The sequence below is a fragment of the Vidua chalybeata genome, chromosome 1, assembly GCF_026979565.1.
Source record: "Vidua chalybeata isolate OUT-0048 chromosome 1, bVidCha1 merged haplotype, whole genome shotgun sequence".
Lineage (NCBI taxonomy): Eukaryota > Metazoa > Chordata > Aves > Passeriformes > Viduidae > Vidua > Vidua chalybeata.
In genome coordinates, this window is record NC_071530.1 from 34,096,319 (window position 1) to 34,121,467 (window position 25,149).

General features: G+C 38.5%; 1 protein-coding gene across 1 annotated transcript in view; it reads right to left on the reverse strand.

Moving 5' to 3' along the window:
• The window catches only part of JAZF1 (JAZF zinc finger 1), a 187,867-nt gene that overhangs the window by 26,461 nt on the left and 136,257 nt on the right, over positions 1–25,149 (reverse strand). Inside the window, exon 3 of the mRNA XM_053966735.1 lies at positions 3,103–3,299. Within this exon, the coding sequence (XP_053822710.1) occupies positions 3,103–3,299 (197 nt within the window). The remainder of the gene's footprint in view (positions 1–3,102; positions 3,300–25,149) is intronic.

A 25,149-nucleotide genomic window follows, 5' to 3' on the forward strand; every position in this document is an offset into this window, starting at 1 on the left:
CACTCCAAGGGAACAGAGGGGAGGTATAGAAAATTAACTACTGCATTTCTATTTCCCACCAGAAGCACAAACGGGCCATTTCAGGGGACTAAGAATCTGAAGATAAATACATGTCTACCTCATTACCTGAGAAGAACCTTAAAAGCACTCTTCTTTGCTGAATATTTCTGCTTCTCTATGAATAATCTCCTTTACCTAGAAGCAGGTGGTGCTTACATGTGCACATGCAACATCTGCACATCGATGGGTGTCAGTCTGGATGCTGCTCAGCTCTGTCTGAGAACGAGGCCCCATAGTCTTTTGGCACAGATTTTTACTGTAAAACTTAATAAACACTCTCTGCAGCCAAAACACCTTGAACTGCTTCTTAGCATGTTTCACAAGCTGAGTGGGTTTGAGTCTGGTCAATACACAGATGAGAGATCATTATATGAAACTGCACTGTGCTACAGCAGTAGCTTAAAACCATCAGGAAGTGGCGAGACATCACCGTGAGGATGTGCACCAATGTGATTGGGATCCAGGCAGCTCCTGGCTTCACCCAAGCCAACATTAACACCCCTGGGAAAGCCAAGATGAGCAGCATACCAAAAGGGAGGACAGTACATGGGAAAGGGGACTCAAAAGATTAGTGTGGTTTTTGCTTTCTATGCTGAACGAGAATGACAAGAAGCCGCATGTGACAGACACTCTCTGCTGAGGAACATGTGCTCCATGTCACCTCACAAGCCTGTAGGGCATGATTCCTCTCTGGCATCTGAAGTGGCACCGCCTCGTGTAGTGACAGTAATTCCAGGCACACTGCTGAGCCCTCACAAGCTATCCAACAACTGAGTCAGGAGATAATAGAAGGGAAACAGCCATTCTGAGAATTTCATGAATGAATTGGGTCAAAGCAATCCCATTTTATTTTTGATGAAGTATAGGTCTAAAGGAGGATGAGGACAAGGATTATATTTGGATTATAACAAATACAGGGCATAAGGCAACCTAAGGGAAAATAGTCTCTTGGTTTCCTCAAGTCACCACAACATACATGTTTACCTACATTCAAAGACGAATTAACAAGAGTTTTCTCGGAGTACAAATCAAACAGGACTGCATGGAAGGAATAGAGCAATACTATTCATTCTCACTGGATGCAGTGGAGGGTATGCCTGTAGGGCTGGAAAGCTGTGTAGGCACTGAGGCTGAAATGTAGGACAATTTACATACCCTAAATCGTTACCCTGAAATGGATCTTGCCTAACTACCCTTGGTTACACCACCTTGCTAGTCAACTGCCATATATACTTGCACTTGAGGGAAAAATATTTGCATTGGCCAACAAAAGACACGTGAGCTGCATATCTAAAGTTAGTCTGCATCCCCTACTGGACTGCCTCTCCAGGCAGTGCACCCACAGAAACTCAGCCATGGCATGACTTTGAGCACCTCATCTACCTAAGTTAGAAAAAATCCTGCACCAAGTAAACTCTGTGAAAAAAACTGTAGTTATCAGAAAAAGCCTAACTGTAGTTAGGCTCAGAAAAAAATTTAAGATGAGAAAAATGGAATTTCTGGGCTGAGGCTGCTGAAATGCAATGCAGTTAATAGTAATTTTAAAGAAGTCTTAAAGAAAGAATATATGTTTTTTGCTACTAGTATGTTACAAACCCTAGCTTTGGAACAGGGGTCCAAAAGGGAACTTGGAACAGAGGGTGCAGAAAGTGGAAGCTGGTATTATTTATAACCTGGCAGGCAAGACTTGCAGAAATGCAGCCATAACAAGCTGATTCTCTTAACTGCATGTAAAACAACATTCTGACTAACTTCAAAAGTTTGGAAAATATACAAATAGAGAAAGTATTTTGGTAGACAGACGCTGAGTTTTTTTCTTTAGTATTTGATGGAACGTTTCAAAGAGTGCATCAATAACCAACACTACTGACAGATGTGCAAAGTTATACTACCTGACCACATCGTGAATTAGCCTTCTCAGAAGGAGCTGTACAAAAAGTAAACAAAAGAGAGAAGAAACTCCTTGCCATCTGCTGTAGGTTGTCAAGGAAATGAATCAGTTAGTTTCAAACAGGAGATAATTAAGAAAATGTAAAATTTTCTGAATTATATTAGGACTTCATAATTTAGCATTTCTCAACATGCTTCCCTTTCTCGTAACCAGGGACATACTGAACAACCACTTCGGTTTACAACCTGCAGACAGAACATCTCAAGGACTGCTACAATTTTTCCATTTAATCATTAATACAAAGACATGAAATAGCCTATATAAAAAACAAGTGGTATAACAGTTTTTCAGGGCAGTGATGCTCAAGTGATTTCCTGCTAAGGAGAATATATTGAACCTATTTATTACAGAATAGAATAGCCCTATTTTATGCATTGAGCTTTTTAGAAGAAAATCCTGGTATTTAGTCTGAAGTGTACCAGATCTCTACTTAAAGTAAATCAGACTGATTTAGGCCAAGAGATCTGGTTCAGGATAGCAAGCAATTTTCAGTTACTCTTATCAATGCAAAAAAAAAAAAAAAAATCCCTGGACTTTTATACCCTGGAAGACCACTGGAATATTAGCTTTTGAAGGAAATATAGATCCCTTTTTTCCTTTATTTCTTTTCATGAACACAGTTTCCTAATGAAAGGCATTTCTACATGATGACAGCAGCAGAACATTCCTCCCTGACCACTTACTATGAATTCTACTTTCCCCCTACCAAAAAAAGGGGGAGGGGAATGGAAAGGGGGAAGATACTGACCACTTTTTAAAAATCTTTAACTGTACCATAGGCAGAGTTCTTCTACTGATACATAAGGGGTCTTTTGCACATTTGGCATGTCTAGTAAGGTTAGTTTCTTCATATAATAATTTCAGCTGCAACATTTAAATTTAGTGTCCTTCTCTGTTTTATCAAAGGATTTGGAAACAAATGCCCAAACACATTTTAGGGACTGCAGACCAAATGTAAAATAGCACAGAGCTTTTCTGTTTTATTTTTCAGGGCTCCTCTTACCAATGCCTCAGTATGTCTCCTGTTCTCCAAATGCCACAGAGCAAAACTGCTCCCTTTATTTGGGATGAATTAAAGAGTAGGTACTTACCTGTAGGAGTACTACTGCGAAATGAAGAGGAGGGAGTGATTGGAGGGGTGACTGGAGGAGTAAGGCTTCCACTGCTGTGGCGAGGTGGAGTAGATACATTCCCACGGGACACTGTGCTTGACAAAGTCAAAGAGAGTTTTGGCTGAATCTTTTTCTTCAAAGACTCCTGCTCACGTCGAGCTGCATCAGTCATAAATCTAGAACAAGGACAATCATGAGGATGAGAGCTTTGAACCACTGTCCACCAGCAAGCTTCAGGTAAAGTATTTTTTGCCCTCAGTGACCCAATGGAGTTTCAAACTCAGCCATGACAAGTTCCTCTGAACACATTTACAGAATACAAACTTCTCCATCAACAGCTTTATGTGTTCAACATGTGGGCCATTTCCTTCTGATTTCAATAAAACTTACATTAGATACTTGCATCATGTGCAAACACACAAGATTTTTAAACTCCAACCAGAGCTCAGCATTACAAACAATAATATAATGACTGTACTCAGTCCTTTACAGTAACTACATTCAATCATTCTGTGAAAAAGTAGCTGAGAAAAATGTTAGCGGCAAATGACCTTCAATCTGAAGGTCAAAGGGATAGAATTAATTACTTTTTGTAGATACATAATTTCCAATAGGATAATCACATTCTTTTACTAAGGGTTTTAGACAATGTTGCCTGGCATAAAAGATGTCTAATTAAATTGCAATTCCTCAAACCAGAGTTGCCAGCTCTTGAAAACCAAATGAGGTCTCTCTGTAGAGCTCTGTACAGGCTGCTGAAGGCCTTACACAACTCAAGGTTCATCTCTGTGGGGTGCTGAGAGGGAATCCCACCAGCATGATGCAAGGTGTGCATCACACACAGTGCTGTAATTCCAGCAGTGCAACTTTCTGCATGGGATATCCCATCTGGAATAAAAAATGGGTTTTTTCACTTTCATTCTGATTCCTTTCAAAAAGAAACAACTGAACTGAAAAAGACCACTTTTATTCCAAGTATACACAAAGAGTTATACCAGAAGACCTGATGCTGCTTTATGCTGACATTCAAAGCATCGCTTTGTATTGACTCTCATTTGAAAAGACTGGGGCTCTCCCACAACAGGATCTCTGCAAGTCAGACTTCATGACTTACCACTCTAGAGACATTTTAATCCTCTGTCTTTCCCCTCAACTACATATGGATATATATTAATAATTATGGATATCTTGAAGGATTCCTAAGACAGGCTAAAGTAAATCACCTTGTCAGTACAGCCTTTTGACCTTGAGGCTGAAGTACAAACTAGAGCTGCCAGTGAATAAAAACAATATGCACTAACACATGACACACAATAAAAAGTTAAGTTTCACCCAGGCATTTGTTTGACCATAGTCTCAAAACACTATGGCATAAAATTTTAGGTACCATTAGAGCAATAAAGATGCATCCCGTCTGTCCACACCATGAAGTCATTAGTAAGTGGATCTTTGCCATGATAAATAGCATCAACACACAAGAATTAATAAACAGGTATGTGATATGACAGTTTATCTTCTTTGAACTAAGACAACAATACATCATGTCAAACCCAGATGTGGCATTTTTATGAAGCTAATATTTAAAATGCAGATATTCATAGTGACAGTTGAGTGTTAAATTTCTCTTTTTCAACCAAGACTGCAGAAGATATTGACAAAACAGTCCTCAAATGGAAGTCTAAATTTCATTCAAGAAAATATAAGTAAAAGGATCATAAGAAAGTGGTCATTCAGTACAAATTTGCTTTCCTCTAACTAGGAAATGTCTAATTCACTATTTTTGCAATTTGTACTATGATGCATGCTTGCTTCTGGATGGGAAGCCTTATTCCTTAAGAAAATGTTATGGTAACATTATAAATCCTTGAAAACTTCAACTGTGAGACATTAAAAGCAGCAGCATGAAAGTTGCTCTTTAGTAAACTCAGCCACAAATAACAATGTTAAAATAATATTGAATTATAACCACTCTGGTTGAAGTCCATAAAAATCAGGAAAATGTGAAGTTATAACTGAAACTTCTCCCTGTCCTCTTAACTCATTCCCATTTGGGCTAAGCATGTAAAGTATATTCCAAAATGTCATTTGTTGTCTACACTGTGAACCTGAGAGAAATGGAAGGCAGAGTCTGTTGAGAAGTTCAGTTTCCAATATCTCATGTATGGAATTAACCACTCCAGATCCAAATAGTCCCATGTTTGCTGAAGCACTGGCAGTGTGGTGGGTTTGAAAATGAAACTTGTCTAAATGGATTAAAAGAAAACATTTTTCAGTATTTTAACTGAAATGCAGTATTATACATGTGTCTGACTGCAGTGTTCTTCAAAGCTTAAAATATAAGCATTGTAATGATGGATATAGAATGACATTTCCAACTAAGTCTTTAATTTTCATGTTGGAAGTCCATTATGGTTATAACATCAAGCGTTCATGAAAGAAACACGCTGGAATTAGGGTTGCATACTGGTCTCTAAATTACATGCCTGCATACAATTTTCCCTGCTTCATTTAAATGCACAAGATGTCTGGGAAACAGGAAATGAACTGTAACTAAAAAAGGCTGCTGTAAGACCACTTAGGTTAAATCCCATATTTTTGATAGTCTGTCTCACCATCTTCAGACCCATCTCTTTGCTGAGCAAAGCTACCTCTGCTATTTTCAAATTATTATCTACATAACCCTGCCCCTCTAGTTCCATCACTGTGCACATTTCAGTCACCTTTTCTATTGCATATGATTTTGTTTACACCTCATAATCCTCTCTCCCTCAAGCCAATACATCATATAGGTGCAGTGAAACAAGGAGGATCATTCAGCAGCCAGCCATTCATTGACCCTGTTTTGAAAGGCGTGGCGTTTGTGTGCTTTCTTGCCAACAGTTCATAACATCAGGCAGGAGCAAACTCTTTCTAAAGAAATCTCTTCTACAGCCATTTTTTCTTTCCTCACCCTTTCAACCTTCCTAATTATTCAAGTCCCTGCTCCAAAAATGTAGGTGCAGTGATTTCTGAATCAAGTGCTTGCAGCAACTTTAATAAACATGAGCAAAATATAGTTTCCCCCCCTCTTCTCATTCCCTGGAATGGCTCAAATATTTTTATTGAAACTTTCCCAAGAAATTCAGCCTGAAGGAGACACCCAGCATGGAAAATTTCAGCCCAAACAGATGAATGTTGGCAACATAAGCAACTGAAACAGTCTTATAATGGAAAGTGTTGCACAACCTTTCATATAGGTGGCAATATAATACAAACAGCATTAGCTCTTGTTACCAACACAAAAAGCTGAGGCTATGCTCAAATTAAAAAAAAAAAAATTCCAAACAAACCTTTTCCAGTGTTTCTAAGACTTGTCACCCCCAAAAGTTCTGGAGTCAAGAATGACCAGAACACAGTCTTAGATATTTCCTTATGGTGTTAGCGTGCACTGCCTCACGATCATGCCCGTGTGTGACTCACATGATGATGTCAGAGTTAGTTTATCATAAAACCTACACACAATGCTAAGGCAGTTTAAGAGCTCTGGGCTCATACACCCATACACTGAGGGTAAGGGTTATAAAGATGAGCTGCAGATAACCTGAAAAGGAAAAAAAAGAACCCAGGTTACTCTTCAGAACGCGTATTCCCAATAGTTCTCATCAGAGTATGAATACCCTTTCCTCTTGTTCCTCACTTCTAAATCTTGCTGATGCAGGAAGTCAGCTGCTTGGGCCAGCCCTGTTTCCATGTCCACAGACATTCACACTGACAGTGAAGAAGGAGCATCACAGCTACCTGGTTGGATCTGAATATGAATTTGCTACATTCCTAGTCTCTAAAACATATACCAACAGAAGATGGGTCACAATCACAAGTGTACTGTTCTCCAGTTACTGCGTGCACAGGGAAGAGAAGGGAGGGGGATGATTTTGAGTTTGCATAACAAACAATTATTCTCTGTTTGCATAACCACACAGAGACTGAAGCCCAGGATTGCTCCCCAACACTGTCCAGCTGCACACAAGCTTAAAAAAAATGTACAGCGCTACCTGACCGTAACAAATATACCCTGTCCTCTGCCATAGCACTGTCAACTAGTACTAGCCCACAATGGGAAAGACAGCAGAGGAGAATTAGTTCTGACCTTTTCTCATTACTAGAAAATTATGGAAAAACATTTATAGTAGCATTCAAGTCATATTCATGTTTGCCTAATTTGGCTAACCTGCCCTGGGAAAGCCTGTCACCTTTACCAGAGCATGAGAACATGCTGAGCTTCCATCACTTGCATTTCAGCAGAATGCTCCTTAGCCTGACGCTTGCTCGACTTCAAGATTGACTGGAAAGAGGAGAAAAAAAATCCATGGTGTTCTATTACATATTTGTGCTGCCTTGTGGTAATATTATATTTAGATAAAAAGTGGTCAGATTTACTTGACAGATGGGGCACACAATAGCTTGCTACCTACTAAATTACACACATACATGAAAGCCACACATTAATTCTCTTGCTATTCTTTACACCCACCAGATCAAGGTCCTTGCTGTATCTGTTTTCTCCCTTCAATCTTTTCCCACTCAAGATGTTTATGCTATTCTTTGTCCATGCTGTACCAAGAGAAATAATGAGGTGGGGGTGGTGATTTGAGCTTTCAGTCTTCCTCATCACATTAGCAGTGTTTATGAAAAAAAAAAAAAAAAAAAAGGCTAGGATGGAAAGTACTTCTTGCTGTACGGTATCTTAAAACTTCAGGAGATGTCTACTTTGAAGAGGGTTTAGGAGAATCCACTTCTCAAGGGATGACCCCATTTCAGTAAGACAGGACTCTGTGGACTCCTCAAATCAGGAGCTGTCCTCCAAACATTTTACTTTCTCTTTTCTTGTAAGGGCAGCAATGTGGTTTGACTTAACCAATGCCAGAAAGAAGTGACAATTGCCAAGTTGAACTTCTGCTGGGTAAAGGAAAAATCTTTTTGAAATCTAAATGGTGGGGAGTTCAGCAGTATTTGTTCACAGACTAGCTCATAGACTTGGGCTGTATTGTGTCCTGGAAAGGATGAAAGGCTTTTTCTCAGTTGAACCTGAACAACACTGAGCCAAAACAAAGACAATCAATATCCCCAGTAATGTCTCGCCACACTTTTTATGTGATCATAAGGAAAGAAATAAATGAGCAAGTTTTAGATCATCCATTAACTCAAATAATTTGAAGAACACCCTTTAGTACTTTCACATATCATTCTTTGTAGTGTGGGGAAACAGAAGTATTCCATAGCTCTTTATAGACTTTCTGCTTCACAGAAGCTAGCAAGAAGCTTTTTTTTTTTTCTTTAGAGATCTTTCATTATAGATTTAGAAAAACCCTAAAAGAAACATCAGTGTGAAAAATCCCCATTAAAACCGTGCATAATGCCCCACATGCCTTCACACTATTTAGATTACAGACTATTTGCATAGTGTTAAAGTACATGATTCATACAAAATCCCCTTTGGATGGTCTTGCTTTTTTTTTTCTGATTTCACAAAAAAAGTAATAAATGGGGAAAATCAGTCCAAAATAATAATCCCTTCCCAACTATTCTCTCAAACCTGTATTGGATTTCACAACAGGCACTAACCAGATCAAACAGATCATTAAAGGGCATTTCTAAGTTTCTGGAAAGAACTCTTCCAGCCCAGTATTTATGGCAGAAACACCTCACATCTGTGTAGGACTTCAGTGTGCTCATTCACTGAGATCAGGTCTTAGAAGGGAATTCAGTGTTCATTCTCAGTGCCAGTTGTATTCAGACTCATCTATTGAAAGCTTTTCCTGTCCTAAATATGGAATATTTATGACAAACTGATGAGCATCTTAGACAGATAGGACAGAATCAGATTTCTTTTTATTATTAGCCTTAGGGATAATTCATCACTAGTACAATTTTTTCATTTCCAGTATTCAACCATTTCTCTCAAGATGTAAAACTGTTACTGCTATGAAATCAGCTATAGAGTAATACATATTTTTCTGAATATTTGCATCTTAAGCCAATGTAGCAGAGATTATTAGGTTGCACATGTACCTTAAAAAATTTCAATTGCATTTCTACCTCTTCACTGAAAGACTCAAACACAACATTCAATCACACTCATTGCTGTCAGTAGATTCAAGGCTGAAACCTTAGAAAATCTGCTAAATATGAGCAAGAATTCAGTGGGTTTACTTTAGTTGTCTGCTCTTCACACATTCTTAAAAGTTACAATAAGACAATAAAATATTCATCAAGGAGGCATTTTGTGCTTCTAGCATGGAAAATTGATTCAGAAGATTGAGTAATTTCATATCTAAATGTGTAAGTGGAGATGATGGACAGTGATATGCCAAATAATCTATTACCACTCAAACAGAATAAAAAGAAACCATCCCAAATCATATAATTGCCTAAAGCATGTGTTTTCTCACTGTTAATCAATACAAGGCAGTGCTAAAAGCAATAGAAAGAAATTTAGTATCTCTCTTGAATTTGGGAATGCACAAAAGCATCAGTGTGAATTACACTTCATACTTCATACTTCAGTTAACAGAAGTGCCAAACACTAAACATAAGCCCTAGCTTTCCATTTTATAATTATTTACTATATTATATGTCATATATTGAATGCTTGTGATATTAAATATATGGATTTTAATATTTTCTCTTTGGAAAGGAGTTCTTTTTCATATTTTTGGGTTTTTTTTCTTTATTCTGTTTTCTTTTTCTTCTCTCTTATTCTGTTTCCATTTATTTTCCCGTATCTTCTTTTCAAGAAGCACCAAAATAATATTAAATTTAAAATTAAAACCAACCAAACATAAATCAGTGTTGTATGTTCAGCCCATCACAAAAATAGCTGTTTACTTTAAATTCAAGTGTAGGAATTAATTTTTGGGTTTCATTTTTTAGATTACATGGTACTTTTGCCTTTTCTTTCTTGAATTTAGGTAATACAGCAATGAAAAATTGAGGGCTGCATTTTATTTTATATTCTTTTTAAATTGTCAGAAAAAAATGCACACTGGATAGATAACATTCGAACAGTAACATAATCAGGGGAGATGCAGTCTTATTTTAGACATTTCATTCATAATAAAAATTCATTACTTATTCCCTCAGCTGATGACAGGGACTCAAGGAGAAGCCCATGCTGTCTTTTCTGATGTTCTTAAAATGAAAAAAAATGACATTTCAGTTTTTAAAAGGAAAAAATAACATTAGAGCTCACCAAAATTCAAGAGAGCAACAGTAATTTCCAAAACATTAGAAACGTACTGCTAGTTCTCTTCCTTTCCCCTCCCACACTCTCCCTGTATTTTTCCACCCTATCTTGAATTAAATGAGTGAGTTTCAGAAAGGAGCTACAACTTAGCTGCATCTTCAAAATTCTGTAATTTCCATGGAGTGAAAGGCAATAGATGAGCAAATGAGATACCTGAAGGAGGTAATTAGCAGGAAGGCAGCAACCACTTGATATAGTTTGGTGTGATATTTTCACCTCTTCTCCAAATGCAGAGAGTTTAAAAAGTCATGATAACCCTCACATCTGATGGAAATGTTCATTATGCTGTGTTCTGCCATCAACTTATTTCTTATCAAACTCATTACAGAGTTTTGCCATTGGTAAAAAAGGAGCATTTGGATGGTGTAAAACACTTGCAGAGTTTCCTGCAGTTGGGGCAGATTTTGGAGATGCTGCATCAAACTCCTGCCTTTAGCATAATGTAGTGGTTCTTAATTCAGAAATCTCCTCCCTGCACTCACTAAGTGGCTTATTGGTACATACATCAGCCTTGGCTTTGCTTGCAGCCACTAACAAACCAACCAGCCCTCGCCTGCTGCTAACAACAGATAATTAATGCATTATTGCCTAATTAATCGTTGAATCTAACGTCATGAATCCTTACATTTCAGTTCATATCCTTGCTAATATACAGGAATAATGTAATGTCACACAGCCATAAAATGTTACATAGACCAAAATGAGAACCCTAGCAGACATAAGTAATGTGACATGAAAAGCAACTTCTTCATTTAAAGTATTTTTTAAACCACATAATTTAAAAAATGCACCCTGACAGTTTTTAAATTTGCATCATAGAAACAAAGCCCCCAAATTATTTTTCTTAGTATGACTAAGGACAATCTCAGAGGAAAGAATACTGATAGTATCTTTTCACCAATACTCTAATTTAACCTATCACTTATTAAATTTAAATATTTTAAATACTGTTATTTCACATTTTATAAATTACCAGACTACTCTAAGCTTCCACATGAATTAAATACAAAATTCTTGAAAGCAGAGTAGAAATTTAACTTTTATTTTAGAGAAAGTGCAGGGGTAATACATTGTGTGTGCCTTCTTATTTGTAGAAAATATAAACTTTAATAAATTACTAATGTCTTTGGAGAAACTGGAAGTAAGCTGCCCACAGAATAAAAAATAAAAAAATAAAGGGTCTGTATGTCCTAAACTTGAATCTCAAAATAGTTCTTATGTGGGACTAAGTAGTGTACAAGCCCTGCTCTGGCTCTCTGCACAGGCTCCAGTGCAGTCAGATTGCCTGGTTCCAGTAGCATGTTTTATGTTCAGATGTGCTTAACCCAAAATACCATATTTTTTTCCATTACTGGTTCACCCTCTTTCCTTCTTGAAGAGCTTATTTTAACTATTTATGTAAAAACAATTTCTTTCAGTGAGCCCTACGGAGAAGTAGATCTGTGTACGCATGACACACACTTTTACTGTCGGACTCAGTTTCATTTTATTGATGCCTCAAGGACTTGTAGCTTTAAGAAGCAGGGAGCTGAAATGTCAGATATTTTATTCTTATAATGTTCCATTTATGTCTGGCTATTCTTGTGTCATTCCGTGTTGAGTTCTCCTGAGAATTCAAGTCAACACCCAGATTCATCATGCAAGAATTTATAAATAGATATTAGCACAAAGCATTGCTTATTAACTCTAACGATGTCTAATATCAATCTGCATAAATAAAACAATCTTCAGTGTTTTACACAGTATTAATCCAACACATTAACCAACACATTTTTCAGACTTTAAGAAATGTATTACATACACAATGTCTGCACTGGCTCCAACAGGCAGTAAGCAATCCAGAATACCCATTCAACAGAAATATGGCCAAAAAAACCCTGATAATAAGATGCATAATAAATGAATCCCTAAAACCTATGGATGCAGTTTTTTCTTTCAGAAACAGAGACATCAAAATCACAATGCATTCACAGTTTGATTTTTACAGAAACTAAATCCATTTGTGAAAACACTGATACAGAAGATGATTCTCCAGTTCAGAAAGAGCCTTCAGCTCAAAGATGTTCTTCCAAGCTTAAAATGTAAGTGCAGATTTAGATGGAGAAGCATTTTTTGAAACTGATTTATAAATCTGTATTCAGAGGACTGGGTGGGGTAAAGCTTATAATGGAAAATTGCAGCAATCTTAACATTAGGAATGTGAAATGTCTGGTCTTAATAAACCAAGTTTTCAGGCATCGTGAGTTGTTTGAAAGGACGATAGCAACTTACAAACAATTCAGCCCCACTAAAATGGTGAATTGAACATTCCCAGTTCTTCAGACTATGCTGCAATGAGCCACATTTCTACAAAATAGCCAACACGAAAGATTGCTCCTTGAAGGTAACAAAGTTCAGGTGAAGATAGACGAGGAAAAGTGGAGAAGGAAGAAGATAACCCTCACATGTGTGTTTGCTCTTTCACAGAAACGGAATAACGAACTCTCATTTTGGTAATTATGTACTATTTTTAAAAAATGTACTTTTCTACACTTTAAGCTGATTTGACTGACAAAGTTAACAGTTCATTATGTAATCATCACTGTTTTAGCAGTTTGGGGAGGGGGAAGTACCTAAGAACTAAGAATAGCTCCTGAGGTCCCATTATTCAGCTGCTGTATAAAAGCAGAACACTGATTTGCATTTTGAAATTTTGTCCCTGTTAGACTCGCAGCGTGCTATTGCACCAGACCCAGGCACGTATGGGAGTGCAGCAAATCCCCCACTTTTGTTGAGTCTAACAGGAAACCATTCCCTTGCATCCCTCACTGGCAGCCAGCCTCCCACCTCCAGCTCGAGTGATCTGATGAAACCAGCAAAACCCTGCTAGGATGCAGAAGGAAAGGACGGACATCTGAATAACTAACAATGCACTGCTTCTCAGGCAGACAGCAGGGAAGTTCCTTCAGCCCTGTTTGATCTGCCTCACTGGCGTTATTGCAGAAAGCTGGTTTTTCATTAGGTAAGAAAAAAAAAAACAAACCCAAAGTTGTGATGCAGCCTAAGTGAGGTTACAAATGCACCCTAACACAATGAATGAAAATAGATGGTGTAATACAGAAATGGCCCAAGACTTGCAAGTGGAAAAAAGTATAAATTACTATTTTAATTAATTTCCTAACGTAAAACACAGCTGTAGTAATGTTGGCAAATATCACCTGCCTGTTTTAAGTTTGTTAAATTAAATCACGTTCTCTAATTGGGTCTTAACATACAAAAGTATGTTTTATTTACTTTTTATTACAATATCAGTATTTTAACTTTCAGTTTGCTTGTGCAAAAGCTTTATAAATTACTTGAATCACTTAAATCTGAATACTATAATCTGCAGTTACAATGTACCAGTTTGAGTTTCAACAATTAAATGCCTTTTTTGTGGACTCCCGCTGCTATGTGAACTAGCTGTAGGCTATTAAAATAATGAGTCCGGACTGAGTCATCTGATCTCAGCCTTGGTGCAAAGCCTGAGGAAAAGGACTTAGCCCACAATTCCTAGTCTGTTTACCAGACTAAGACCAGACTGTTGGAAGCGTTACCCCAGCACTCCCTTCCCCCCCCCCCCCGCCCCGGCACTTGGCCGGGGGAAACGCGGTGTCACAGAGCCCTCTGCAGGCAGCGCCCGCCGCCCGCACCACCTCGCATCCCTCATCCCATCCTGCTGCCCCGCATCACTGTCCATCCCCATCACCTCGCATCCCTGGTCCCATCCCACTGCCCTGCATCACTGTCTATCCCCATCACCTCGCATCCCTGGTCCCATCCCACTGCCCTGCATCACTGTCCATCCCCATCACCTCGCATCCCTGGTCCCATCCCACTGCCCTGCATCACTGTCCATCCCCATCACCTCGCATCCCTGGTCCCATCCCACTGCCCTGCATCACTGTCCATCCCCATCACCTCGAATCCCTGGTCCCATCCCGCTGCCCCCTACATCACTGTCCATCCCATCACAGCTACCTTGTCCCACCCCACCACCCCAAACCCTACATACTTGCCCTTTAATGAAGTGTGGCCTCTTCCAGAAAGGCCCAGAAAGGTAGGCCAAGGTAAGGTGGGAAAGTACTCATCACAGGATGGTGGAAAACCTGCGCCAACAGCATCCGTGAATTTGGGGTGCTCTGAAGATCTCATTTTTTCAAAGTGTGAGTTTATGATGTCAAATGACACAAGAGAAGGGAACTCAGTGGACTAGATAAGTCTCCTCAGCTTGCATGCCAGAAAAATACCACAGATTTGGCCACACCCAGGATGCTTCAGATTACAATTTGGCCTCGTGAAACTCCACAAACGTGGAACTCTCTGTCAGTGACAGTAATGAGGAACAAAATCTAAAGTCTTCCCCTACTTCACAGAACCAGAATCATAGAATGCATGAGGTTGGAAGGGATCATCTGGTCCAATCTCCCTGCTTAAAAGGGTCATCCTACAGCACACAGCACAGGATGGTGTCCAGATAGTTCTTGGATATCTCCAGTGAGGGAGACTCTGCAACCTGGCAACCTCCCTGGCCAATCTGTTCCAGTGCTCAGTCACTCAGATAGTAAAGAAGTTTTTCCTCATATTCAGGTGGCACTTCCTGTACATCAGTTCATGCCCATTGCCTCTTGTCTGAAACCCTCCACACCTTCTGAGAAACACCACCAGCAGCACCTGGCACAAAGGGAACAGGAAAACCACCTGTCCTCTCACACCCTCCAGAGGAATCCAAAAGCACCGTCACTCACTTTTATTTTCAACAACACAAAATGCATCTTCCTACAATGTCAGTGTATAAAATACAGAAACACACGGCACAGCACGTAGTGCCTGTCTAAAACAATACCTATCTCAGGTTGAACTCCAGCTAGTATCCAGGGACTGCTGTACTCTGCACTAGTTTTAAGTTGGTTTGTGTGCCAAACTGTGTAATTTATCTGCCTCCTTGGTATTTCTTCAGTTTTTGATCCTGTATGAACAGGTAAAGGGAAAATAATTAAATTGAGAACTTTCTCTAATGAATCTCCACAGCTCCTTTAGTAATTTACCATCATCATTTCCACTTACCACTCTGGAAAAGATCTGGCCTCTACCTTTTACACTTTTGTTCTTTACACTCCAATCACGTTTACATGCATTACCAATCCACAGCAGCATTTCTGCCTTGTTCTCCAACAACTTTGTTACACCCAAGAGACAAGGCATATTCTCTGCATTAGCAATGCCATTCCACCACTCCTTTTGACTGTGGCTCCTTCTGATCTCAGCCTTCTCTGTTTCACACCTCTCCAGCTTAGGTCTTCTGCCCTGATTAGGAGTCCATGTCCTGAATTTAAGTAGCACTGTATTACTGCCTGTACATGTGTTCATCTGTATCTATATCTATATACACATACACACACACAGAGATTCATGGATACACATATATCTATTACATGCATACAGATGAATTAAATACATGCTTGTACATTAAATATATACGTATATTCTTTTTCATTTTAACTGCCAAGTGAAAGCAGTTCTTTTGAGGGCCAAAATAATTAAATAATGAAGTTTCAAAAAATATATGGCCAAGATAATATGACTTTTGGGGAGCTGTTACGCAGGCAGCACATACCTAACAGGATTCAGCACACACAATAGAATTAGCAATTTGTGCAGCTCCTGATGGTTCTCTAAGGTAAGCCCTGATGAAAGAATCTGTTTTGAGGAGAGGACCGCAGCACTTACACAGACAGAAAATGTTCTAACCCATCCTGTAATTTTCAGGTTTTGAAACATTGTTTAAACTCTAGGCAAGTTTGCAAATACACCTTGAGAACATCTTAAAAACTCAAAACCCAGAAAGTAAGAAAAGAGAAATGTAACTATTAATTAAGATTTAAAATAACCATAATCAAGTGTGGTAGTGTCTGACATGAATTTTGCTTTTCTGAGGTTGTCAATAATAAGGCACAATGCCACACATGCAAAACATTGACCTCCATCCCTTTCTGCTTCTGATAATATTGCCAAACAGAGGGAATGTGGCAGATAAATTTTAGCAACAGCCTCAAAACACCACTACCACTATCCCCATTCTTCAGTCAGTGCCTAAGCCACTATGCCACAGTATCTTGCAACACATATAGAAATTTCAGTTTTATTTGAACAACCTGCAAAAACCTAGTCTAAGAAAATGCTTTAAATGCAAATTTCTGCTCATCCTATGCAGATGCTAAACCACACCAACAACCTCAGTGCAAATATTAGCCACATTTAATAGCTGGTCTGACCAACTACAGGGACTTGAAACCTCCATCCCTGTCAGCACAGTGGTTCCCACGAGTGTATGCTCAGTGGTTCTGTGATGGTCTACAAAATGATATTAAACAGCAGTTCATTAGAAGCCAGAGAGTAAAATTTGCTGCATTATGGCCTAGGAAAATAGTGAGTGTTGACTCTGGTCAGCAAAACTGCCATGCTAGAGAACTACTTTCTGTCTGGGATGAAAGGCACATGGCCAAGGTTTTTTCCCATTTCTGCCCCAAGCATCAGACATGAACCTGTATGAGGCCATTTCTCAGCTGTTTGTCTCACCTAAAACCCTGACTTGGGCCAAGCAGCCCCTTGGCAAGGGGCAGTTCTCTCACATCAGCAACACCATGTAGAAAGAGAGAGCTAAAAAGCAGACAGCTAAATAACTTTCTGTTGCTTGCTGGTCACAAAAACTTCATAAACTTTCCTGTACATATTAACACAGTACGCTCTTTGGAGATGAGGACTTAAAGAAATCTTTGGCAAATTGATTTCCCGATTTAATTTTGCTCACAGGGGCCAAAAAGCTATTAAAACCTTCCCACTCCTTTCTGCTCTGTTCACCTTCCCAGTCTGCTCTGGCATATTCCTATCACATACACTACCAACCAAATACCGAGACTAAAGAAATACATGTCCTTTTCTGTATTCCCCAAAACCTATGTCAAGCACCAGAGGAGTAATTTAAAAATCTACACACCTGGAAAACAACCTATGGACTGCTGTTAATATAAGTCAATAATGGCTACCCTTAACACTTTTCATCCATCAGTCAACATCTGTGGTAAAAAGCTTAAAGACTTTCAGTATAATGCACTGACACAAAACACTTGCTTCTTGCAAATTTTTTAAGAAGAGTTTGTAATCTTCAAATAATTTAATCCTCAAAAATGTTTCAAAAGCTGTTTCTAAGGCCAGCTCCTTAAAATATTTTTTCCTTCATTTCTCTATTTATCAACCAAATTTTAAAGGCTGTTTTATTAATAGGATCAAGGTAGACCTCAGATCATGGTTCAGAATGGATTTCCAAAACCTATTTTATATAGAAATTATGAAATACAATGAAAATAATATTACAGAATTTTTCCTAGAGCTGACTTCCCAGAAACCCTGAAAGCCAGTTCTAACTAGTCTTTCACAGTGGAGGGGGACAAAGAAACTTTTCAAAGGAAGAAGAATTCTTTTTTTAACACCTGCAAATGCAAAAGTTGCATGATGATCTGCCTCCCCTTAATCATTATCTTTTTCCTTCAATGCTTGTGTCCTTTTTCTATTCAAACTAATTTTATAAAATATTTTTTCATTAATGGAAGCAAATTTTTACTTGAACTATAAATTCTTTATAATAAACTAAGCACTATAGGAACAGTGCTTTGCAACAAATTTTACTTTTAAGGCTACTAGGATTTTTTGGATGCTCAGACAAGCTTGCCCCTTGCTACGGACTGCTTTCTCTTGAAGGGAAGAATTCTTAAATAGCCATTGTACAGCATTTTCCTACGTGAATTGCATGTAAACTCTCACATGTAATCAACTGAAATACTTAAAATGCCTTTCCACCCCCTGAGTAGCTCATGTCTATTGCGCTGCATTAATTCAGAGGAAAGAGCAAGAAAATCCTATATGCAGGCTCCATACCTTTATTAAAATGAGAGGCTCATAGAGGCCTGAATTTTAAAAGGCAAAATTTGAATTTAATAAAAAATACTAATTTTAATGGTAAATATGAAAAAAAAAAGTTATTAACTCAAATTAAAAAAAAAAACCAGTAATTTTGGTATTTGTCCAAAAGCTCTGTTTATCCCCTAAAAACAAACAGATCCAGTCACTTTTCAAAAGCTGATGAGTACTTATTGCAAAGCTGTCAAACAATTGACTCTGGCAACCCTAAGATTTTCAGATTTATCAGAAATTAGGATGGATATTGCTGAACATACTCCAGAGCTGAAGCATTCCTTATCCTAGCAGTGTCAAAAGACTAAATAGATGTAATACTTTGATTTGCTTTTGCTGCAAATTATTGTAAAGCTTAAAAAAATTTTAAAAAACCCAAAAATGAAAAAACAAACCACCACTGAGAAATGTGTATCTGCAGTAAAAAAACTGTGACATTTAGTTCCAAAAGTTAACCATCCCTCAATCCCCAAGTTAACTTCTTCCTTCCCCATTAGGTAATAAACTTCACCGAGATACAGCCTGATCTGTTTGCAGGGGTGACATAGCAGCCACTTGCTGGAGCTGCTCAGCACCATTTTTATCCTCATCTCCCACTGACACTGGAGTAATTGAAAACACTTGCACGAGGTACTCAGCAACTTGCAAAATCAAATATCAACGTCAGCGAGCTTCAGCGCTGCCCGAATCCTGCAATGCAGTGAAATGAAACCATCGGGGTCACCTCGGCTCTTGAGTGGAGCCAAGGGGAGTGGAATAAGATGGGAGTGCTGCCACAAAAGGGCTCGATACTGAAGGTGTTCACATTCTTGTCAACAGCAACTCCAAACAGCCCATGCAACTTGACAGGACAAAAAGCTGCAAAGATGGATCAGAATGTGCAGACTGGGCAAGATAGAGAAGTTAGGAGGAGTTAAGGTCCTTAAGGAGAAAGTCTCATGGTAACAGACAAGGAGGGTTAGTTAAAAATCAGTTACTACAAGGAAAGCTCAGTTAAGAAATAGATAAAATGACATTCTGATTCCAAAAAGCTAGCCCCTTATACCTGTCCCTTAATTATCAGGATTAGTAAGGCATTGCCTTAATGTCCTGTTAAAAACTACAGCATGTATGTGTGCACCCATGAGCTCAGTGAAAAAACTCTCTAGTAGATCATGATCCCTCGACTCTCCCAGCACCTCCCCAGCTGGAGGGGAGCATCTCTGACCTGAAACTGCACAACTGAAGAAGGTTTTGGTACATTGTGTGCCTCAGTGTACCAGACTGCCAAGGGAATGGCAACTGCCTAAGAGCTGGCACAGCATGTGGGGCTGCACTGGGACTGCACTCCCAGCACATCTCCAGACTGCTTCCCCAGACTCACAGGCTATTGCTGCAAAATCTTATGCACTAGAGTGTAATTTCAATAACAACAATGCCTTCCTCATTTAGAACATGGGAGAGGACAGGTGATAAGGATTAAGAGAAAATAAAGTTTGAGCATTTTCAGCACAGCAAGGAAAGCCACACAACAGTCTCACAATTTAATGGCAGAATCATGAACATGGAAAACATAAAATTTAAAGCTAACTCTGTGAGAAAAGAATCAAACACCCTGAACACTATCCCTCCTGTCCCCCAACCCACACAACTCATGTAAGAGTGGAGGAGGGAAGCTACTCACAGTAATATTGGGAGTGATGAGCAGGCAAGAGCTAATGGAAGAAACAGAACACTTCAATCAGCTATGACATCAGGCTATCAAAAACAATCTGGCTGTTATCACATTAAAAATCCATTCAAGTAAGCAAATAAAAAATAAAGATCAGAACATAAAGCTGAAGACTCAGTTTACAAATGGATTAATGACTATCATGTTAATGATAGTTCCCAGCTAATGCTGGGAACACTCTAGAAAAACAATCTATGCAAGCTAAAACATTATTATCCATAATAACTGGTTTACTACTGAGAATGCTGCCTCTCTGCCAAAATCTAGTGCTAAACCAGATAGACATGCTCTGTTCATTTTCTTTCCAAGAGTTAATGCAGTGGTTGACTTGTCTTCTTAAGTCTTTGGCTATCACAGCAAATTAGAAATTGGAAAATAACTCTTCATAATTTTTACCCATTAAAAAAAAGGAGTCTTCTCCAGAGCACACAAACACCACAACAGCCACAAAAGCTCTTAACTTTTCAAAGAGGAAATTAATGATTATTCACTGTGGACTATAAACATACATAAAGGCCCTTAAATTGAAATAAACAGAAGGATAACATTATCTAATGGATGGGAATTGGAAACATTCTGGCTTCAAATTAAAAAACCCAACACCTAGTTGACAATAAGGAAGATGTACCAAGTGAAATTAAGTATTTCATTTGGATTCAAACCAGTATTGGATGTTTTTCTAGAAAAAACTTATTGCATCAAATCACAAGTCAGAGAGTTCTCCCTTGTTAGAGTTCTCACTCTGTATTCACTTCTGCTGCAAAAGAGTACAATTCCTCTGCGGATGTGGGTGAGGGCACTTCCTTGCCTATGTTATGTCTAGGTAACCATAAAGATCCATTCTGTAACACCAAGAACTTTGTAAACCTTGGTACAGATGTAATTTATCAGGGGCCTGTTCACAGCTTTTAATTGTGATTATCTCTCCTCAGCCATTTGAGAGAGCTGATACTCCATGAGATGAGCAGGAAAGAACATCTGCATGTTTGGGAAGAACTGCCTTCCCAAATTAGCTACTGAGATAAAGTGAACCTTTCCAAGTCTCCACAAAGTCAACTCCATGCAACACACATAAACCTCCTCATCCTCCTATCCAGCCCACTTCACTCACCTAATCTTGCTGGTTTCCTCCACTGATACTGCCCTTGATGTAGAGAGAAGGGATTAATTTGGCTAGTCCTATCTCCTTGAGAAGCATCTCTCTCCTCCACTGATTAAAGAGGGAGGCAGTTCAGCCTTCCACTGTCAGCCTAATCCCTCTTTTCTGTGAACACCTTCTCAGTATGAGCTACCAGATACTTATCAACAAGATACCACTGAGCAGACTAGCAATCTTTCACATCATGGTTCTCTACCTTAGCAGTCCCCTCCACATTCCCTCTTTTTTTTTTTTTTTTGTTACAAAATTTTAAGTCAATCTGCCAGGGAAATTGTACAGCAGAGGTAAGGTAGGATGGGGAAACCTGAAATTCACAAATAACTTTTCAGGGAAAGTATACAAATGACAAGCAACATGTGTCACCACTCCTAAGAATCTACAGAGTTGGCCTCTGAAGGTACCTGTTGCTGGAACACAGCTTGTCCCATGAGACCTCAAGTAAAAACTACCTTCCTGCTATCAGATACTTTGGGTAAAGTACTTATATAACTGTACACATGTCTGTGCTTCAGGCAAATTTCAGAGAGCTTCCCTTAACATGGAAGACACACAGTAAGAATTTTTGTTCCAATTTGCTAAATTTGAGACCAGAAAAGGTGTATAATATCAATACACAGCTGTCTTCATATGGTGATTCTTCATTGTCACTAAAAGACTCTGCTGTTACTGTAAAAACTAAAATTAATAATTAAAGCAATGGAGAAGTTTCTAGGTGCAAAACTTAGCCTTTTAAGAAACATGAAAAATAGTTGCTTCTGTGGTGGTTTTGTTCCCCTTTTCTTTTTCTTTCCATTGAAAACTTGAGGATAATCAATACAATAAAAACTTGAGGACAATCAATACAAACATCTCAAAGAACCATAAAGTTTTAGCTCTCTATATGTCCTATTTATTTCCACTTTGAAATAAAATGCTTTCAAATATTCTGCCTATTTCACCATGTTGTTCTCAGTTTTGCAATTCTTAGTCAAGGAAATGAACATCACTTAGAAACTAGTAACTACATGTGGGCATAAACAGCTGAATCAGAATGTACTTTTCCCACTCCTCTGTCATCATTGTCCAGGAACTGATGAAACAGCCCACAACTGGTTTCTCTGTTGGAATAATCATCACTTCTGGGTCTATAAGATACAATCTCACTCTATTCTTTAAAAAAATAATAAAAAAAATTAAAACCAGGACATGCAGAACTCTGATGAGTGCAGTGGGAAGGACTGATTTGAAATTTTTTATAAAGGTCAAGCTGAATCTGGGAAATTCTGAGTTTCTTCTCACATATACCAGTGAAACAGGGGCACACCCCTTACAGTGTGAGAGATGTCAGTACAGAGAAAGAGGCAACTAATTTCATGTTCACTGGAGGAAATCTCCCCTGATATCTCAAACAAAACTAGTTTCTTTTTTATTTACTTGCAGGTGAGACTGCAGTACAAGAATGCGTCCAAACCTCTCTTCTCTACTTGTCGAACTCAAGTAGGGAATGCTCTCTAACTGCGCTGCAGAAACACAACAGGGGAAGGCAACATCAAGTTAAAATAAGCAATCCTAACCAAACTCAGGGGTAACTTGCCCTCTGTTTTGTTAATTTTTTTCATAAATAACTCTTTCAGCTGAGTTTTTGAGTGTACCTGCTAGCCTGACATATACACCAGTGCCTTTTTGTATTGTGCTCACAAAACCTGATGCATTTTCCTTGTTTATTTATACAGTTCTAGGTTTCCTCTGGCTCCTCAGTAGAGCAGTTCTTATCTAGAAACCCACTGCTTGTAAAAGCAAAGAAGAAAAAGTCTACACCAAAAAACCCACTACGTTCAATGACAACAAACTTACTGCCCAAATAACAAGCTGTTTTAGGAAATTCCCTGGCTTTCAAGTCACAACTTGCATTGTACTAACAATGTAGCTGCAGTGCTTAGCAGCATCATTTTACTGCAAAGCCATAACAGAATCTAAAAAGAATACCTTGATTTATCTTTCCAATATTAATGGGATTATTTATATATTTAACAGTTAAGCAGATTTTCTTCAGGTCTTTCCTAAGTTTAAGGCTCTCTGTTTTCACTTATGGAACAGTCTTCTGCCAATATTTTTTGGTATATTTGCAACTGCTAAACAATGATGTGAAAATATAATTGCTAACATGCTTTAAGACTGGAATAAACACATGATTAATAATACGTTATTTAGGAATACTCATGATTGTTTTAACCTTTACAGAAATCTTGAGTCATGGCATATTAATGAATTTTATTCGATTTCACAAGTTGCAGAAGATGTCTTCTATCAAACTGAAGTCCAAATTTATTGCTGAAAATCCTCTGCAATTCATGCTCTGATGCAAAAGAAACCAATTCTACTGCAGGCTGCTCTAAGTACATTTTAGCCTGATCCACTACAACAGATTTTATTTGGCTCTCAAATTTTAAGCTTTTGCACTTTCAGGACTTGATTATTCTCATATGTTATAAATTGCATCTGGAGCTAGGCAATGGCATATCCGTTTTCAGATCCCAAGTTCCTTCTCCACTTGTTCACGTGGTCCTCCACTTAGCCAAAAACATTGCAGGGTCCTCACCATTGCCTAAGTAACTGGGCTGGCTAAACCAAAATCCATTTAAAAAAACCCAAAACCATTTATCCTTAAGGTTTCCCTGAGTGCTTTTAAGAAAAACAAGAAAAACAAGAAAAAGCTTTACATGGGGAACACATAACTTGTCTTGTAAACTTTCTCACCCCAGTGCACATAAGAAAACAACACAGGGAAGGTAAGAACACAGTCTCAGGCTGCCTCTGTCCTCTCAATTTTAATCTCTCAAGAGCATCCTAAAACCCCACAACAACACATCAATCCTCAAATAATTCTAAACCTCTGTGCAATTTCAGGTATAAATCTGAAAAAAATTGTAACAAGCTACTTTTATGCACTATATTAGTTTTATTGGTTTTTTATCCTTCAGCATCTTTATTATCGGCCACAGCCTTGTGACAACTGAAATTCTGCTTTGCAAATGAGACAAGGTGAATGCTTGCAAAAAGTCACTAAAGAGCTGGAAACAAGATATAGGGTTCTGGAGCTGTTCTTACATTTTTTCACTTTGCCAGTCCCAAAGAAAACTGCAAAATTACCTGCTCCTATAAGCTATTCTAGCACTGTAACACTGTCTTTCCACAATGTTAAATTGTGGCAATTTAAAATTTTACTAATGCCTCCCATTGCATGGGAAGCTGTATTTTCATAATGGAACAGCCAAAAGGAATGCAGCTTTTTATGTCAGCTCCCAAACTCAGGCCCTGCAGATGCAGTGTCACTACCACAGAGCCATTATTTTGAAAAGCATCAGGCTACAAGAAGTCTTCCCCAGGTGTGGAAGACAGATGTCCATACCATCCATGACCAGGTACCTCATATGGATGTGGAAATACAGAATAATTAACACTAACCAAATTATTTTGCTGCAATTCAGTAGCTATATTTAGGTTGGTGACATTAAAAAACACAGAAAACTTCTCCATGATGTGTTTGGGATTCCAAATATGATGAAGTTAAATCTGCTTGCATTAATTTCAAAGCTAATGCTGAATTTTAACATGTTTATGGTTTCCAAAAAATCAGACTCATTGTTGAATATACTTTGGATCCAGCTAAGAGATAATAGTTGAAGATAATGATAATACTTACTTTTCCTGGACATCACCTTTTTCAAACTAGTTCCATCTCAGTAATAAGTAATAGAAGCCTCTGCTGTGCTGGTAGGCCTATAAAAATAATCCAAGTATCTCTCACCCAGCTCCTACACACCCCTCAGGGCCATATGGTAGATGCTCAAGTGCACAGGCAGGAAAATGTTTTTTAATAAAGGCCTGTACCCCCAAATGCAGTGG